Source organism: Phaethon aethereus (assembly GCF_964289735.1).
Source record: "Phaethon aethereus genome assembly, chromosome: 17".
In the NCBI taxonomy this organism is placed as follows: domain Eukaryota; kingdom Metazoa; phylum Chordata; class Aves; order Phaethontiformes; family Phaethontidae; genus Phaethon; species Phaethon aethereus.
Genome location: NC_138593.1, coordinates 9,721,148 through 9,741,475, shown reverse-complemented (window position 1 = coordinate 9,741,475; position 20,328 = coordinate 9,721,148). Strand labels below are relative to the sequence as shown.

General features: G+C 37.2%; 1 protein-coding gene across 1 annotated transcript in view; it reads left to right on the top strand.

Moving 5' to 3' along the window:
- MAPK1 (mitogen-activated protein kinase 1) overlaps positions 1-19,568 on the top strand; it is a gene marked incomplete at both ends in the record, with an annotated part of 31,106 nt that extends 11,538 nt beyond the window's left edge. Inside the window, 7 exons of the mRNA XM_082007584.1 lie at positions 5,888-6,070; positions 7,702-7,891; positions 13,719-13,835; positions 15,601-15,715; positions 16,297-16,428; positions 18,610-18,719; positions 19,452-19,568. Coding sequence (XP_081863710.1) covers positions 5,888-6,070; positions 7,702-7,891; positions 13,719-13,835; positions 15,601-15,715; positions 16,297-16,428; positions 18,610-18,719; positions 19,452-19,568 — 964 coding nt within the window. The remainder of the gene's footprint in view (positions 1-5,887; positions 6,071-7,701; positions 7,892-13,718; positions 13,836-15,600; positions 15,716-16,296; positions 16,429-18,609; positions 18,720-19,451) is intronic.
- Positions 19,569-20,328: the final 760 nt, after the last annotated feature.

Here is a 20,328-nt window from a genome sequence, read left to right as displayed (position 1 = left end):
TCATGGATCTACTAACTTTTCTGCATGGTAGGAATTAGTCTGGAAAACTAAATCTTTAATGGAGAAAAGTAGAAGTGTATTAAGATGCCCTTGTTTCTATAGTTTATTTCCTGAATTCACAGCTGAAAAGCCTGGGAAATGTTTTGTTATTGAGAACCTCTTCTGGAGAAAGCTAATAAAACAAAAACTCTGAGTGAGACATGGGTTGCCTTTTCATAAACTGAGGTTTGTTAAAACAAGGCAAATACATCTTAATATGAATAAGAACATATTCCTTTTAAAACCAGGTGCTGATTCTGTAAGTTAGTGCTAAGAAAAAAGATCTGTTGAATAATATACTTACCAAAAATATTATGAATAAATGGAACAAAGTAACAAAAATTTCTAGTAACTGTAGGTGTTTACAGTTGGGGACAAAAAGTATATTCAGTGGTATAAAAATGACATGCTACTGGATGTCCTAAATTCTGAAACTCTTTGGCTACTTTTATCCTTTTTCCAGTCTTTTCTCTTTGGTAGGAGAATAATACACTGTAGCTGCTACCTGTATTTTAATCATATAGAATCAGAAATCAATTATTTGGAAGAATCTGAAAATGTTAATATTATTTAAAAACAAAAAAAACACAAAACAAAACCAAGCAAACAAATAACCAAACAGTTCCCTCTACAAATCTGCACCCGTGACACCAGCTTCCCCCACCTCCAAATCTGTAGCGAACAGTCTGTTATAGTACTGCTAGTTATTACTACATCATCTGCCTTATTTTCCTTACAGCAGTCTTAAAAATAAGTTTAAGCTATTTGCTTTGTAACTTGATAAATGTCAGCATGTTGTAGAAATGTCCACGATTGAGCTAAATGTAGACTGAATGAAAAGATTAAAGATCTGCATAGATCAGTTTGCTGGGAATTATTTTTTTCTTTCCTCTCCTGGCTGCAAGCAGAATTACTCAGTATTTAGGAAAGATTCTTATCCCTGGATATGCCCTTGGAATCTTGTTTCCACAGCAACACAAAGCTACTGATAAAACATCCCTTTTAAACTTCAAATCAGTCTTTTATTTAGAGTTGTAATTGGGATGTTTGCCGGTAGCACTGTGTATTTTTATGTGTATGTTCGCATATGCTGAGAGCAGCCTGTAAAACAGCCATAAGGTGAATAATCCTAGAAGTGTTGGAAGAATATTCCATGCTGGGGTGAGCCTTCAGGCAGCGTGGCAGAGGAGTGCACCAAGGATGGCGGTGCCGACGGAGTAGGCCGTTGTTTTTCAATGGTTCTGTGAAGAAACAGCCCTCTATGGGCTGTAACTATTGCCAGGAGCTGGCTCCTTTCCTCCCGGCAGCTGCAGCATGCTCTCACTTGTTCCAGTTCTGCTCCAAAACGAAACATGTGAAGAATAGAAATGGATGGAAGAACGTGCAGCAGCCTTTGCGGGTAGAAGGAGCTAAGCGTTGGCACTTGGCCTGATCTGCCTGGTGAAAAGCTTTACTTCCTTGAGAAGGAATTAATGGGAGCGGGGCTACATGTCAGAGGTTCATCTGAGCAATTAGTATGCTGTTTTCTGTAGGCTGCTCAGGTACTGCGGTGTGCTTTCTGGTCCTTGCATGTGGAAGCAGCCCTACCCTGGGCTTCATTTTTAAAAAGGAAGTTGGTACCAGAGCAGGAGAAAGATACAAAACACTGGCTTGAAAAGCTGTGTGGTGCAGCTTCTTGGGTTATAAAAGCTCATTTGTTTGTTTCGTACAGCTGTGCAAGATGTTTTACTTAGTTAAAACTTAGTTATATATTTACAAGATACTTAATATGAGGAAAGATGAACTGTACAGCTAGGGCTTATATTGATTTTCACATGGTGTCTTAAAAGTATCAAATAATGGTGCTGTTGCAGGTTGTCACAGGATAGTAACCACAGCTTGAAATAGGAATAATGTTGTGTATACTAGAGTTGGGCAGTTGCAAAATCTATATTTAAATTTGTCACGTTACAGATAAATAGCACTCACAGCTGAATGGTTGCATCAGCTTGTGAAGCTGCATATCATTGGGGTGGAAATAAATCCTTCCTTCTGAATATTTAAAGTGTCAGTAAGTAGCTTAATCATAATGTGAATAACACACAGACTGTTAAAGGGAAAGTTCTATGTGCAGTGATTGGTTCACGTGGTTAGTGATTAGAAACTAAAAGCTATAAATTAGCACTCTAAAAGTTGTTAGTATGTGAACTGTTATTCTCACTTTACAGATTTTTATCTTCTCTGGAAAAGAGTCTAAATAATAGAAGGTTCTTGCCTTTAGAAGGAGCCCCTTCTATTAAGGGGACTAAGTTAACTGCTTCAGTGAAAATATAAACAGTTGTTGTGAGATTTAGTAGAGGCTGACAGTCTAGACGACTAGGTTAGGCTGTGCACACTGGGACAGCACTTCCAGAATGCAAATAATCTAAATTTAGGATGCGCTGGCCGGTGGATGGGATGTGTGTGTGGAGTTACTCCTTTTTGGACTCTAGGAGGAGCACAGGTGATTATTAGACGTAAAATTAGATCTCTAATTCTAGCTGAGGCTAAGCAAGATGAATCCTGCGTGAAGTGATAAGCTGTTATATTAACTGCGGTAAGTTAATGCATCGAGGGTTTGGATTTGCACTTTTTATAGTTGTTTCATTTGTGAACACTACAAATGGACATATAAATGGACATATATAAATGGACGTATAAGCGGTATTATTTCTTCAGCAGAGTTCTGGAGAGTAGCGGGTAAATCTGGTGTTGATGGCAGGTAGCGGTTGGTTGGAGATTGTGAGGAACAGGGAAAGCTTTGCGGAACGGTTCAGTCTGACCTACAAAGGACACGATTTTGTTAGCTTACGGTGTTTCCTAGGTAGTGAAAGAGATACTGCTGTATGGTTTCATAGGCCCAATAGGTGTCTGGCTAGCATATGTGCATGAGAAAACACACGACTTCAGTTCTACTGAAGTTATATGTTATAAAGTTATAGCTTATATAGTTACATAGTTATAAATTAATATAAAGCTTTTACGGTTTTCTATAGCACGTGTCAAATTGAAAAAGCACTGTTTTTGAAAGGGTCACAGAATTTACTGAATGAATGCTGTATTTGCTTTGAGGGCTGTGACTCTGAGAATGTGGAATGGTGTTAACTTTATAATACAGATTCTCTGTGTACCTGTATTATGCATGATATTTAAAATATAACACATAAGCAAGTGTACATAACTACTTGTATGCTTCTTGCTCATAGGAATTGAGATAGATCTTTCATAGTCATGCTCATATTTCAGAAAATGTGGCAACAGAAATAAATCCCACGTCCCTTTTAATGTTTCAACTAGGTAGTATTTCGGTTTTGCTCTCCTTAGCTGAGGCTTTGTAGTGGTAACAGCAGTGCATGCTCAGCTACAGTAGTGTGGTGAGATCTTCTGATACAAATAGAAGAACAACTGTATGCAGAATGTACACTGGCGAGGAAATTGATTGCATCTTTACTGCAAATAGTCAGCTTTTTTCCATACTGAATCATGTGTTTTATAGTTGAACCATCTGAAAGTAAAATTACCCGGCCTTTTTAAATAACAGCATAAACCTTCTTCTAAGAAAATGCTTCAAGAACTATAAGTGAAGCAGGTACAAGAGAGGAAATCTTGGTATATTTAATGGATTCAAATTCATTGAATCTGTACAAGAAAAGATGCGTATTTTTCATCAATAACCCACCTTTGCTTGAGAAGCAGTAGCTTAGAGATTTTATCAAATATTGTGAGAGATTAGGAGCTTTTATTTAAGCAGCATTGATTGGTAAATATTGGCATTTTGACTTTCTTTGCTTTGCATAGCTGCTGCTGTCCAGTACTTTGAAAGGAAGTAAGATTCTGCATTGTGGGAGAAAAAAATAGGCTTAAGTCAATACAAAGAAGGAGGTAGGAGGTTGGTTTGTAATGATAAAATGGTCCATAGGATTCTTTCGCCACTTTCCCAAATGCAGGTTGTTTGTGCTTCAGAATTATTTCTAGTTTTGTTTTCTGCTTGTGACTTACCTTACTGGTATATTGTAAACAGCACAGGTGATTAGCTGATTAACTAAGAAAATTACTGTAGACGAAGTGCTCTTGAAGGCTGTGCCAAGTTCCACTTATGGCACTTTGTTATTATCTATTTTGGGACTTACGAACTGCTAATGTGTTATCTATACATATGTAATAGCAAGAGTTGTAACGAATACTTGCTTAGCATGTGGAATTTCAAAGCACCCTGTGGAGCATTTGAGTTCAGTGTTTCTAGAGGCAAATAAATTGTGCAGTCTGTTTGTGGTTAAAGACCGGAGTTACGGATGCAGACAGGTCAAAGTGATTCTGTGGAAAAATCATGCAAAAAGGATGTCACTACATATGCATGAGCTGTATGAAGATCTTACTGGTGGCACAAATTCTGTGTAGTTTATAATAATGGAAGTGAGAAATGTTAAATGCTTTTGCGTACAGTGGTAACAGTACTATCTCAAAAACACCTTGTCACACCATAAATCTGCTTAGTGGTAGAAGAACCTTGACGTGGCCAGGCATTTGAATTCCTTTTAGGTCTCCTTCTCTAATTGGTTTTTCATATTTCATTCTGCTTTACCTGATCACCAGATACCTGGACATCTCAGCAGAGTAAGGCAAATTAAGAGAGTTTCAAAGAATGTTCTGGGACTCGATTATAGAAAATGATGGAATGTGAAGCCTGTTTGGCTAGTATGTTTATATTTTTATATGAAATAGTTGAGGCTAACAGAAGTGTTTCAATGTAGGCTTGATTATTTTTTAATTTCCAAACAATGCAATAGTGAGCAAAAAGAAATTTGAAAGGAACAAGAATCATATATGCACATTTGAATTATAACTTATTCAATTACCATGTACTTTTAATACAAAGGGAAATTATTATAATGAGATGCTATGTCATTCATATAAGTAATACCATACAAAATATCCTAAAATTTGTAAAGATTCATAACATTTTTACTAAATAATAACCAGAGTCCAAATTTTAGAAGATTGTGTATGTTCTATTGAGCTTTTTTATTAGGCTTAGGCTGTGATATTCTTCATAAATGTGTAGGCATTTTGAACAGAAATACTGAGACTGCTTTATTGGTATAGCTAGGAACGCTTTCTAGGCTTCTGAAATGACAGTACCGTAAATGTAGCAGCCAGTGTGTTCATTAGTATGGGTCACAATCACCGTATTACTTTGTTGTACCGCTGGTTGCTTTTGCTTCATGTGTGTAGTCAGATAGTTTTTCTCTTCTTGAACTTGGAAAGGTGTTTTCACGAATTCTCCATCCCTTTTATTCTTCCATGTCTGTTCTTCATGGAGGTGCCAACAGCGTAGCTTGACTGAGGAGTAAAAGGTTGTGACAGTTGGAATTACTTGCAGGAGTTAGACATAGGATGTGGAATCCTGCTGCTTGAAAGATGATTTCTGAAGGCTTTTCTGTGCCCCAAAGTGAATGGGTTAACTCAAGATAAACTTTTTCTCTCAAACTTCTTCTTGATTACAGCATATAGAAAAAGACTCGAACTTGTTTTGTTTCACAGGCTGATAAAGAAGATGAGTACGTCTGTTCAGGTACCCAAGAATCAGCAGACTCTAAGTCAGTTTGGAAGACTAATGACTTGTAGATACCCAAATAGGCTAGTGATAGAACAACAGTATTTTGTCTGTTCATCAAACTAAAAGATACTTGCTACTGTTGCACTCTTAATTTGGTAAAAATAAATGTAAAACAAATGCACCGCCCCTCTATTCAGTTGAATTTGCATTCTTGCTTTCTGAATTGAATGAATTTAATATTCCTTATAACTAATGTTATCGATTCTCTTCTAGTTCTGCCTATGATAACGTCAACAAAGTTCGAGTTGCTATAAAGAAAATCAGTCCTTTTGAGCATCAGACGTACTGCCAGAGAACTCTGAGAGAGATTAAGATCCTACTGCGCTTCAGGCATGAGAATATTATTGGAATAAATGATATTATCAGAGCTCCAACTATTGAACAAATGAAAGATGTGTATCCTTTCAAAGTTTTAAGTTATTTTGCATAGTTAGTGATGGTTGCCTTCTCTGTTTTGACTATTTCTTCCTTTTCAACCTCTTTCTTACTAAATTTTAATAAAAGTTGGCTTCTGTTATTGTAAATTGAAAGGGAAGTTCATAATGTTTGATTGGTTTGTAGAAATCAATGTTGTAGAGATGATTTAGTTTAGTTGATCCTAAAGCTATATTTGCTTTTAATAGAGCAGTTGTTAGAACTGATTGCTTTGAAGAGAAAATAAAATGGCCAGACTCTGCTATAATTGTCTAAAATTTTCTTTAAAGAATAGATTGGATGCATCTGGGGGTGGAAATATTAAAATAAAGCAAAACACAACCCTTAGTTTTGCAGTGCGTCCTACATTTGTGAAAAGTCTGAAACTCCGTGAGGGCAGGTAAACATGCTTGATTAATATATGCAAATCTGGCCTTTTTGTTATACTAATTGTTCTTTCATGGGAAACTTGTCTTTGTGTAGATACGACTTCATGTGGCTATCTAATGTATGAGGTAGTCTTAGCTGGGAGACTCTACCTGAGATACAAGGCCTAATTTAGAGTCAACCAACTTAATTTCCCGAAGTCCACATGCATTGGTTTCTCTTGGTTTTGTGGGTCTTTGCAGATGTCTGCCCTATAAAAGGCGTAAGTGCATGCAGGCAGAAATTGAATTGAATCTAGGTCAAATGTTTTTACTTCATAAATTATCAATATACTATTTGAGTTCAGTCGGTCTTTGTGGGATTCTGAGGTTGCATTTCTGTGGCCATTTTGACTAATGTAAGTGCATGCTGTCTGTAAAAAGATGTCCTAGTTGTGTGATTCAATCTGCATACCCAGAGGAGAGGATGGGAACGCCCAACTGGAAAGGCAGTAGTAGCGTGTTTTCACAAAATCCTATTTCAGTGAAAAGTGATCATGGAACTACACCCCAAGGGGTTTGCAGCCAAATCAAATTAAGGGAGAAGAAAATTTTACTTAACTCATTCCTACCAAAGCAGGAAAAAAACCCCAACAACTTTTCTGTATGTTCACTCCAATCTTAGAAAAAAATCATCTGACTGAAAATATTAGATTTAATCTGGTAAGCAAAGGACTGCTGTGTTCAGTGTAGCATAATAAATATATAGTAAAGGAGAACAACAGCCAAATTTTTGAAGTGGAGAGATGACTTCCGAAGACTGATCAGAAATTATCAGATCTTCTACCTTCACAGATTTATGCAACTGTAAGCAAGTATCTCAAGTATCTGAAGCTTATTACTCATTAAACTAAAAAACAGTCTTTTTTTCTTGGCAAGCAGGATAGGAATCTGATTATATTAAGATTCCAATAAAAATCAGGATCTAATATAAATAAATAGAGGTTTATGATGATTAATTTGAGGACCATGTGCTGATGCCTCTTAATTCTGTAAACTGCTGCATCATCAACAGGACTGATTTGATTCAAAACTTGTAAAGCAAGATGCAACTACATAGTTTCACAATTGTCATGAAACAGACAAATAAGAGAGAAAAAGTGTTACAGAGATTTAATCTGGTACTGTATGTTGATATCTAACATGACACCACGTTTGTTTTGCTGCCTTACATCCAATCCCTGACAGATACATTGTGCAAGATCTTATGGAGACAGATCTTTACAAGCTTTTAAAGACTCAACACCTCAGCAACGACCACATTTGTTATTTCCTTTACCAGATTCTGAGAGGGTTAAAATATATCCATTCAGCCAACGTGCTTCATCGTGACCTCAAACCTTCGAATTTGCTGCTTAACACCACTTGTGATCTCAAGGTTAGTTGAAATTTCTCACAGATTTTGCTCCCATGGTCTTCATAAATTACCTGCTGTAACCATGAATGTGGTTTTGTTACTGGGGATTAATGTGATTTTTATCCTGGAAAGGTTGCCAAAACATTATTTGCTTTGATAAAATAATTATTAAGATTTGAGTGACTAAGAACTCACTGCTACGCTATTTTAATGAGTGCATCACTGTTTCCATCTGGAGGCTGACATTGAAACAGCCTCTTTGAAAGCTAGGTGAAAATACTTGTCTGAAGTGGAATTGTGTTTACCTAGGGAGTAAACTCAAAACTTGTGTGTATTTTGAGTCTTGACTCCTCTGTGTTTAAACTGTTAATTGTTCAGTGTTGGAGAAGGACTTCATTAGTGGGCAACTGAAATGGCATGTGAAATTCAGTGCTGATTAAATGCACAGCATTTACTTGGAGAGAGAATATTCCTAATTTACATTTCCAGTGATGGGCTCTGTGCTAGTTAATACTACAGAAGGATGATCTTAGAGCTGTTACGATTCTTGGAAAATGTCAGCTCAATGCTTACTGGCATTCAGTAAAGCAAATCAAGTGTGAAGAATTAGAACAGAAATAGAGAATAAAAAACCCCATGCCATTCTATAACTTTCTGGTTTTGAGTCTTCAGTTCTGTGTGTTCGTAGTTATCGTACTCTTCCCTGTGATATCCTTTCAAAATGAGGAGACCAGGACTTCAAAGTACTTCTCTCCATGTCAGGAAGAACTATTTAGCCTAGGTCTCCTCTGCTGGAAGATGCTGCTTGAGGAAAAGAAAAAATACAATAGAATTTGATAAAATTTAGTGCCATAGGGAGGGAGAATAGAGAAGAGTTGTTCACTGTCTTTACCTATTAAAAAGGGGTAGGGGGGATGAAAGGAGCAGGTGGCAGGCTCAGAGTGAAAGGACATAGTAGTTAACTTGCAGGATTGTTAAGCTGTGGAATTTGGTACCACAGAGCCCTGTAGATATTACATGTAATGTGACTTAAAAAAACAGCAAGCAAATTAGTAGAAGAAAAAGCTATTGAATGCTGCCTTTGGGTTTGAGTCCCATGGTGGCAAATCCATGGAAGTTGAGAGAAATTAGTAGAGAAGCACTGGAATATGTTCCATTTTACGCTTTACATTATGCAGTCGCTGTTGGCCACTGATGGAGTGAGATTATGGAGCTTACGTTACTTTGATCTGAGTGGTACCACTGTGTTGTTGCATTCTGCGTTGTACCTGATTACACTCTGTTTTTTATAGTAGCTCTAGCTTTCTCATTAAAAAAAATTAAAATACCCTATTAAAAATGTAACCCAGTTGCTGGCCATACAAGTTCGTCACAACTCCAAGAAAAGTACTTGCTGTTCATGTGCTGGTCCCTTCTGTGTACTGGCTGCATGGTCAGTTTGCTTTACATTCCCGCTGCTACTTGTCAGCTTTTCCTAATGCGTGGCACTGCTGGACTGGTCACCTCTGACTCTTGCTATGGGATTTCAGCAGCTGTTATTACATCAGATCCCTTCGAGGCACTAACCCCTTCATGAAACAAATGGAGTAAAATCAATGATGACTGTGCGATAGAAGCAGGAAAGAAGAGTTTGGGTGTAGCGCTGTGTTATGTGCGATTAAAGGCAGTAAAATAATAAAAGGCAATGTTTTAACACAAGTAAAATGGCCTTGAAGAAGGTAAGCCCACTGTATGGCAAAATATACAATATGACCTTAGTGAGTACTGTTCCAGTTTCTTTATAAGATTTTAAAAACAGCATGCCACTACAATATGTGCTTCCTAGTGCAGAATCTGGTAGTCTATATGACAGAGCATATGCTTTTTCATAACCTAAAGGGAACTCTGGTGTTGTATTAATACCGCATCTGAAGTTTAAACAACACAAAACTAGTACATGTTAGGCCTTGTCTGATGAATGCTGAACTTGTACTAACTTGCTTCTTTTAGGGCCATTCTGCAGGTCTGTGTGTCAGCTATGTACATGTGCGTGCTCACAAAGTTGATTGTTGTACGTAAGCTCAAAACACACCATACTGTGCAAATGAACAACTTAAAGTCATACTTTTGGAAGAAAGTTTGTTCATCTTCAGTGGTAATGCTGTTTGTGGAAATGCTTCTTTCTTTAATGGCATTATGAGAGTGCGCTGTTAATCTCTTCTGGAGCTCAGTCCTACAGGTTGTAACGAGCTGCTTCTTTCTTCTCCTTAAACATGATCTTGACTTCTGGATCTTAGATTGCATTTCCAGGAAAGAAACGTATGAGTCTCTATTGACACCGTTTGTCTGTGAACCCTATAGCTTGTCCTAAGCAGCTGCAAGGCTCAGGGCAGAAGTGCAGAACCTGAAGGTGTTTCTATTTACTTGGGCTATGCTACAGACTTAAATATGACTTACCACACAGTGAATGAAAGTTTGTGAAACTACATAATTTGACTTAACTACTGTCTCCTGTTACATATTTTCAGTGAAAATTAGATTTCAGCGTCCATGAAAACTCCTACCTTAGAATCTCTCTCCAGTGAGAGTCCTGGGTAATAAAGATACTGGTATTCTTTTTTGCAGCCTGGCATCTTTCCCATGAATGAGATTAATGTATACTGACATGCTACAGGATGGAATATCTTCTAAAGTAGTATCTAACTTGTTTAGAAATATTTTCACATGCTTTTGTGATTATCTGTATCCAACAATTTGACCTGTTTTGCAGTTTTGTAAATTAAATGTTACATAAAAGCTATCATGACCACATAATTTTCCTAGGCCAGTGGCATTAACATTCAGAAAATGAGGTCAAAGTTATTTTAAACAGATTCTCAGCTAGTATGTTGCAGTGTCTTCAGATATCCAGTTTACTCTAGCTGAGAATTCTGCTCCTTTGACTTGGTTAAAACATTAACACACTATATAAATATTACTTATAAGTTGTGCTTTTCTGTCTACATAGTGAATACTCCCAACTATTAAACATCCAAGAGTTGTTAGATACTTTGATAGGCTTGAAAGGAGTGTGATGAGAGAGGGGTTTTTTGAGGAAAACTGCAAGTTATTGTTTGTTTCAGGATTTTGCCAATTACTCTAGAGATGCAACTGTTTCAACTACTGTCTTATTAGCAACTAATCTTAATGGAAGCCTCTCCTTTTCCTTTTAAAAAAATGTATACATACACATGCACGGACTACTCAATGATACAACTTCAGATATTTCACTGTGTTAGTAGCACTGTTGGGTGTCATTTCATTTGCTTAGTAAATGTTCATATGTACATGATCCTTATAAATCTTCTCATCTGCTTGATAGCTTCATCCAATTTTAAGCCATGTCTATTTAAAAAAGAAAAAAAAAAAAAAAGCAAAGCATACCTGATACTGATTATAGGAGCATTGTTTCCAGAGAAGTGGAAGCTAAACATATAAATAGGATGCCGGCATTTTATTTATTTATTTAGAGGGGAAGTTATTGCTTCTCTCTTAGTAGCATCTGTTCTGTCCCTCCAAGGCACAAGGCACTGGCTGACATACCTGTGTCTTTCACTATGCAGTTTTTAAGTCTCTGCTATGACTTAATCAATGCCAAGAAAATTTAGCATGTCGCTACATTGCTCTCACGGATTCTTTCTTCTTTGGTTTTCGTCCTGATTGAGAAGCCTACCTTATGGTGCTTTGACTTTTACCAATTATTATTTGAACAGGCAAATTGGAACACCCCCACACCCCCCATACCCCCCCCAGTATGGTAGCTGCTTTGTTAAATGTGTTCTGTGGCCACAGGGCAAGAACTGTCTGCCCTCATCAGGGTCAGTCTCTGTGCTTCCTCCCTTGCACCCGGGACTTCAGGCAGAATGCTGGCCCCTCCAGCTTCTCTTCTGCCAGCTAATGCTGCCGGTCAGCTCTGCAGCTGGTGAAAACACTGCTAACAGCCAAAAGCCTCTTTCCTGCAGCTTCAACCTTGATGCCTTTCTCACTAATGGTGCTGCTTCTTTTCTGCTTAACCTGTTTCTGCTCTAGTCAGCAGGAGCTTTTTGTCATTTTAATGAGCTCTCTTTGTCATTAATCTTCCTTTCCATCCCATGTGCATTTTTCTACTTGAGAGATTCACAGACACCTCCTTTAATTCTGTTCTTTCTCCTCACCGTTGACCGAAGAGTGTCTTTCTTTTTTGTCTTAATAATAAGTCATAGCACTTTGCTTGTGTCATACTATAATTCTGCACAAGTCTCCTTGCCTGTACTCTTACATAGCTTTTTTCTGAGGTTAGGAGGAAAAGATTACAACAATTTTGTCTGCTGAAGAAGCTGTCCTCTATAGTTTCTTTCCTTCTGTCTTTACATGAGACTCTTCTGATTATTTGTACTGATTCTCTTTGTGTAAGCTGCTAATTGCACACAAGGCAGCCATTCTGTTTCCGTAGCCTGGGAAAACCTTGACATGCTTAAAAGGGTTCTCTTTGGTTTTGTTTTCTAAGGATTCAGGGGACTGGGTTTTTTTAAATATGTAGCTAAAGTCAGAGGAGTCATCCCGTGCAGCCTCGCCCATGAATTTCATCATTGCCTTTTCTTCCGTCCCTCTGTTTAACAATCAGCTGCGGATCTTGTCTTTCAGATGTAGCTTTTAATTGGCTGAATCACTTCTGAACTGATCTATCGATTGTTTCACAGGCTGTCCCCCCAGGAGAATAAAGGAGTAGGTTGCCAGGGTACAGTGAGGTTTCTGCATTTCTGGTAGTATTATCCATTACAGTCTTTATGGACCACAACATATTATTACTTCACATTTTTAATACAATCAGTGTACACAGTTAGCTATCAAAGAGTAAACTATTGTAAAACGTATGCATCGGAGGAACCTCCTAACCATTTGCTACTCCTACATTTGATGCTTTTTTTTTCTGAGAGTACATATTCTATCATGCAAATATGCTTTGTGTGGAAGTAGGTCATTATAATAAACTGGTATTTGTTTGGCGGTAGCAAAAGCATATGAATTTGTCTGATGTGCCAGTCAACAGACTTGCCATTCACCTTTTGGAAGGTAAGAAGGGAACAGCTGCTCTAGTCGAGAACACTTCACATTTTCAGTGTTCTTAATTTCTCTCTGGAGAAAGGGCATGAAATAGTTCTGAAAGCCATGGAGCTTCCTTACAGAGTATAAATAAAAGCACTTTTTCCTTTTTGCTGATCTCACTAGTCTAGATCAGAGTTCATTTTTCTTTTCATGCTTAGATAAAACTATTTTCCTGATAAAGGGTTGAGAAATATTTTTTTGTGGTTTGTTTGTTTTAAGCTCATGTTTCCTTCAGCAACCTAGAATCTCTCCAGTCTACCATTATCTCATGATTGGACAGGATGTTTCTCGTGCAAAGATGCAGTTATGGTAGCTTTTGTAAAAAGGAGCATTGAACTTTGCTACAAACGTGTTGGTTGATAATTTTGTTTTCTGGGAATCTTAATATCTCTTCATTTCTGGTAAATTTCTAATAACAGGTTGCAGCAGTGCATCTTGCCACCTGTCTGGCAGAGAAGGTGTTAAGTAAGTGGAACATAAATTGTGCACCAGGAACATCTTTTTTCCCAAACCGTTTATTCTTCCTGGCCCCTGCATGGCCTAATTGGATACTCTTTGTACTTAATCCAAAACATTTTTCTTAACCTTTGTGCAATAATTTGTTTCAAAAAATACAGGTTACCATCACTGTTTTTGTAGGTGTTACATCACGGGTTGAGGAATGGTGAATTAGTGATGTTGTAGTATTGGAAGCTGTATGTCTAATGTGCTGCTTTTTTTTTTTTTTTAATTTCTTTAAAATCAGATTTGTGACTTTGGACTGGCTCGTGTTGCAGATCCAGATCATGATCACACAGGATTCTTGACAGAATATGTGGCCACACGCTGGTACAGGGCTCCTGAAATCATGCTGAATTCGAAGGTAAGAACCATAGTGCGCTGCTAAGGGTGCTTCTGCGGCTGGTTATTCACTTGTGAGTGCTAACTTCGCTTCCCCCTTCCCCGTGCTTTCGGGATCAGAATGCATGCATAGTCTTGAGGAAATGTGGTAATGGATTTGCAGTATAGCTACTGGCTAGCAATAAACTTGTGGTTGCAGATACAATTACTGGATACTCCAACTGCGTAATCATGTGCATGAGTTCCCATGTGTCCAGTTCCTTGCCAATCATGAGACTTCTTTCCATCAAACGCTCTTCCACAGAGCAGGACGGAAGTACTAGCAATGAGAGCATTTTACTACTGTCTTCGTGAAGGCTTGCAAATGTCGCCTTAATATTAATCTTGACAGCTTGATTTAGGTTTAGAATGTATAATGAGGGTGAATCTGATTCTAAAGGCATGTGATCTTTGTGTGTCAATCTTAATTGCATTCCCATAGTCTTAATGAAATCATCCCTTTGGGGTTTTTTTACTTGGAATTATTCTTACGTTCTTCTGTGGCTGTTTTAAGGTGTATCCAGTAGCTGTATGGTGTGAGTAATGAGTCTCCTTCATAACCTTTGCATTTAGTTTCTACAGCCATACGCTTGTTCACAAAATACCTGTGATAGCTGCATCTGTATTTTGTATTCCTCAAAGGCTTTGTTGTTTTGTAGGATTATTGCTTCACTGGTTGTTGGGTTTGATTTGTTGTGGCAATGCTGTATCTAATATGCTTCTAGAAAATAGTCATTTGACCAATTGAGGGTTCTTCTTCCCCAGCTTCTTGTATTTCAAACTCACACTGAGCCATAAACATAGGGCGACTTAACCTTATTTCTGGATACACATATATTTATCAGCAACTTTGACAAGAAAATATTCTGTGTGTTTCTTAAATGGTCAACTTACCATTTTCCTGGCCTATAGCCTCACTTCTTTTAGAATTACAGTGCCTTGGAAACAAATGCTCAAGTGATCATGGCTTTTGTTGGAAGCTCCCTGCTAATGGAAGGGGGAGCAGTGGGCAGCAGGCTATGGGAGAAGAAGGCAAGGGAGCTTGTAGGGCCAGAGGTTCTTGAGGTGAACTTGCTCCTCTGTTACCCAGGCACTAGTGTAACTCGAGTGCTTTGGAATAACAGCCTTTTCTTATGGATAACAGAGATTATCCCTACACATGGACATATGGGCATTTGTTCCATTCTTCTTATATCCCATTGGCTGTTGTTGGCCTTCTCACATCATCTTTACTACTTACTTACCTGTTGTGGTTTACAAAACAGCTAACCAACAACCTATTTTGCCCTTTCACCACTTTGATGCTGAAAGCTTCTTACTTGTGTGGTATATAGATCCCGTTGGGAAGAAGGATGGCTTTTTTTTCCACATGGGTTTAGCATACTGTTAGGAGCTTAAGGAATTAAGAATAGCTTGTTTCCAAAATTTGTTAGTGTAAATTTGCTTTAAAATTAGGGACTCTCAAAAATTTGCAGTTGGTACTATGTTTAGCTAAAGTTAGAGAATCCTTTTGGAAAAGTGTATCTTGCATACTTCAGTTATTGCTACCCCTTCAAAGTAGCGTTTTGATACGCAATTCTTAATTATTTCATTCTGCACAGAAAAATCAAACAGCATGAACAAGCATGACTCATTTAAAAAAGAAAAAATATTTATTTGCATGCACTTTGAAAATTTACTAAAGTAACATATTGCTGCAATTACGCAAAAATTTCTTTGACAAAAATATGGTTTTGCTTTACTTTCAGGGTTACACCAAGTCTATTGACATCTGGTCAGTAGGCTGCATTCTGGCAGAGATGCTCTCCAACAGACCTATCTTTCCAGGAAAACACTACCTTGACCAACTTAACCATATCCTTGGTAAGCTTTATATAAAGTAGCATTTCCACACCCGTCTGTCTTCATCTTTTCTCCAACTGAATGAGTCTTGGTCACTCATTTCTTTCTCTTCATTGGTCAGTGTATAACATATGGATCTGTAGGTGTATCATCTGTTCCCTGTAGTTATTTCTGCAGTGATTTCTACAACAAATAATTGATTTGGAGGGCAACTAGAGGATACTTACCAGTTTACTTACTATATCTGCAGAGATGTTTTTAAAATAATAAAAGCTCAAATACACTATTAGGTCCATGTCGGTTTGTTTGTTTGTTTTTAATTTCTATAGATATGCCACTTAGTTTGATCTTTTAAACAGATTACTGATCATTAGAAAACTCAAATGCATTTGTTTGTCTGAATGCAGAAAAAATAACTTAAACCTTTTTAGTAAAGTTTTCTAAAAAAAATTCAAAGGTATTCTTTACTCTTAAAACATTTAGTCTAAAAACTTCTTCCCAGCAGTTTTAATACTGAGTTTTAGCAAACATGATAAAACCATTTTAATTCTTTTCATAGAATGCAGTACTGTTTGTGGTTTTTTTGGTTTTGTTTTTTTTAGGTATACTTGGATCCCCTTCCCAAGAAGATTTGAATTGTATAATAAATTTAAAGGCCAGAAACTACTTGCTTTCCCTACCACACAAAAATAAGGTACCATGGAACAGGCTGTTTCCAAATGCTGACCCCAAAGGTATTTTATGCTCTATTACATTGTATCAGATCTTCGGAAATGGGAATGAGCACCAAAAATAATGTCAGGATGGGATTTTTCGAACCCACCTTAAGAATTTATCTTCATCTATATTGGAAATAGAATATGCAGGTCCCTTAAAATGGCAGTACAAATCTAATATAAAATCATAAACCAGCATGGAACCCTCATAGTAGCTTATCTTTTTTAAAGCAATTTTTAGTAACTCTTAAGATTACGTGCTGTGGTGGTTGATCTTTAACTTAACACATAAAACATGAATCTTAACTCTTGTTATTGTCTTTGAAAGCATGATGTATGACTCAAGTACCAAACATAGGTGTTGGATTTGACATAGGCATCAAACAAATCTTGAACTTTGTTTCTAAAATCAGCTAGAAGATAGCTGTTCATTGCTGAGCTCAGTGTAGTTTGTGCAGACTGCATGTCAGTTCTAGATCAAGCAGGATAATATCAGTCAAAGTATGGGTCCTTTGGCAGTATGAAAGGTTCACATTTAATGGGTTAGAAAATTCAGTTACAGTAAGTGGAGCAAAAGTTATAAAAGCAAGGAATGTAACAATTGTTGCTTTTTTTAACAAAGCTTTAGTAAAGAGTAAATGTGATTTTGTTTTGCTAGATAGCCGTTAGCTTGCCTTTTAAATTCTACTTCATACATTTAAGGGTGGTTGTATTTACAGTACACTGCTCTTTCACCTGCTCTGACACAATTCATAAGTCACTTTTTTTAAACTGAGATGATAATTTACTCTTCGTGAATATGATCAGGTACTGAACTACTGGGTAAAAGCTGAGTTCTGCACATGGCACTGTGTAGAGCTGGCTGAGAGAAACAGCAGTGCTTTACTCTGTTTTTGTAATAGTGCTCATCAATGTAAGAATTTTTACCGTGGGCTTCTGACAGCTCAAGTTGTAGCATTGCTGATATGCTTAGCTGCCAGGGGAGCATGCAGTTTGCCTGACTTTTGCAACACCTTTTCATCTAAATCTTCAGAGTAGCTTTGACAGAGCACTTTTTCAAAAAGCTGCTTGTCAATCATTTCAGTAAAAAGCATTGTGCACGACATACTTTAGCATGGCGTGAGCATGTGAGTTTCCAGTGTCGAGAAAACTGCATCAAAATATTTAATGTTAATTGCTGTGCAAGTTTGCAGCTTTTTCAAGCTGCCATTGAATGCAGTGGTGAAGTTCTGTCTCTTCTGCAGTGCTTGGTATGCATCTCATCCTGGTGCAAAGCTGCAACTACTTTACTGCATTGAAAGCCTTTATTAAAGTTCTATGTCATAAATGGCGTAGTGAGGAGAAGAAATGGAATGAAATTTAGGATACTGCCAATATCTTTGGGCTTCTTCCTACTACAATCATTCTGTATTATTTTATTGGAAAAGGAAAGTGTGTTACAGTCAAAGTAGCTGAACAACTGCAGTAACTCTGACGTGTAACATTTGTCCAGAATTTCATCAGACCTCACTCTCTGTCTTACTGGATCTTCAAGCTTTCTATGGATTCTTTATGGGTTGTCTTCAACAGATTTTGCCTGAATCTCATGAATATGAATATATTTGCATCTTACCTGGAGAGTATCTTCTGGGCTGCTAGTTATGCTACAGTAGTTCACTGTGATGATCTAGGACTCCTAATGATTTCTGGATGACGTTTTCATCATTAAACAGCCAAGTTTTCTTTTCAGAATAAGAACATATTCTTGATTACTTACTCATTTCAGAAAAGCTCTCTCTTGGTTTGATTTTTGGCACAAAAATCCAAAATGTCTGAGTGAAGAAAAAGCCTGATCTATTGAATTTCTGCTGTAGTTAAAAACAGATTGTACCATAGGGTTCTACACATTTCTTCCCTCGACACTCATTCTGACGCTGAAGAGCCTTTGAAAGGGTATACCACCTCCCTTAGCCCAGACCGTGCCAAAGGCAGCCGTAACCAGGGAATGCCGATGAGATGGGCTGACGAAGATGCTCTGCCCAAGTTAAAGGCAGCGATCTGCTGCTGCTGTTACTGCTGCTACAGCTGGGGAATTCCAGCTGTCAACTGAAATTAGCACAAAACTTAGAGGAGCATGTATTTTCTCTGTAATATCAGTGTTTATAACACCTTTGTACTTTGGAGTGTATATTAAACTCTTGCTCACTTTTTTCCTCTCAGCACTTGATTTGTTGGATAAAATGTTGACCTTTAATCCTCATAAGCGGATTGAAGTGGAGCAAGCTTTAGCCCATCCATATCTGGAGCAGTATTATGATCCAAGTGATGAGGTAAAGACACTGTTAAAATGTAAATGTTGATTAAATGATGCAACAGCTTATTTTCTTCATTAGTTTAAGGACAGTGTTTCTACTGCTCTAATGGAGTTGAGGAATGAATTGCATCAATTTACCACAATTTTGTATTTCTTGTTCTAGTATAACATTTTGGAGGTGCAACACAATAAATAGATGCTAAGGTGTACTATCCTGAAAATAGAGCTTCTGAGCTCCCTGTGGTCGTGTTTCATAACGTCTGAGATAAAGGAGGAGAACAACTGAGTTTGCCATCAGATTATACATTTAAAACCCCCGAATCTGAACTATAATAAACTGTAGTTTATTATACAATTCTGATGAGATATCAGGTTACTTTTGGTGAAGGACTAGGGGAGGGAAATAAGCTAGTTTTCCTTAAGGGAAGATATGTTTACTCTGAGAAATACAAATGTTTCAGATAATTTTTCTTCAGGTAGATACTAAGTTATGAGCCTTTAATAAATATTTTAACTTGTGGTTTAGATTTGAGTAGCTATTTACTACGGCTTGATTTAAAATTTGTTAAACTAATGTATAAAGCACACAAAGGACTAGTAGAATGAGTTCTTCCTTGAAGACTGCACAGCATTAGATATTATTGTGAAGCACATTTTCAGAGGTTTTTTTTCTCCCAAACAAGGACTACATGAAATTCAACAGAACAGTAATATTAAAAAAGTAATAATCTTTCTTTATATTATTAAGCCTGTTGCTGAAGCACCCTTCAAGTTTGATATGGAGTTGGATGACTTGCCGAAGGAAAAGCTGAAAGAACTGATTTTTGAGGAAACTGCTAGATTCCAGCCAGGATACCGATCTTAAATTGTGCATAGGTAAAGTCACAGCAATACAAAACCTCTTGGGCAGGGGGAAGAATTTTGGAACTTTGTTACTGCTACTGGAATGCTGAACTGACCTTTTCTATTGATACGATAATGAGCTGTAAAGGATAGCTGTGTGCTTATTCATTTGACCTCAGTCCTGCTCTGTTGTTGAAGAAACAGTTTAGTTTTGCCTACAACTCTGAAGAGTCTACAGAGAATCCAAGCAATTGTCTGAGATGTTTACCTAGTTTTAGGTTCCATTTAAGGAATAAGAATTACGTTTAAATAATGCTCCTCATAATGAAAAGTAACGCTTTGAAAAGCAAATTCTATTCAAAAACATTTGAAGGGGGCAATGTTCTTCATATATTACAGACTATTTTGTCATATGGCTTCAAATGTTTTTTTTTAAAAAAAATCTTCCTTAAATGTAATGTACAGAGGAGAAATCCCTTGAATTATTTTAAAGGGGGGGAAAAAACAAACCATGAAGCTTCAGTATTATTTAACTTCAGTTTTAAGTACTTCTGAAATAGTGTGAGTAAATAAGACTAGGTATCTAAATATTAACAAATTACTTATGAGTAATCTTCTTAATCTTTTGAAGATTTAAAATTTTAATTTAAAATGTAATGTGCTGATATTGACTGTCTATGACCTTTTTTTTAATCAATGAACTTAACTGGCCTTCATATACTGTGAGGCTTGCAAGTCTCAGTAGTTTCATACAAAATTGGTCAAATACTGACTTGAGTAAT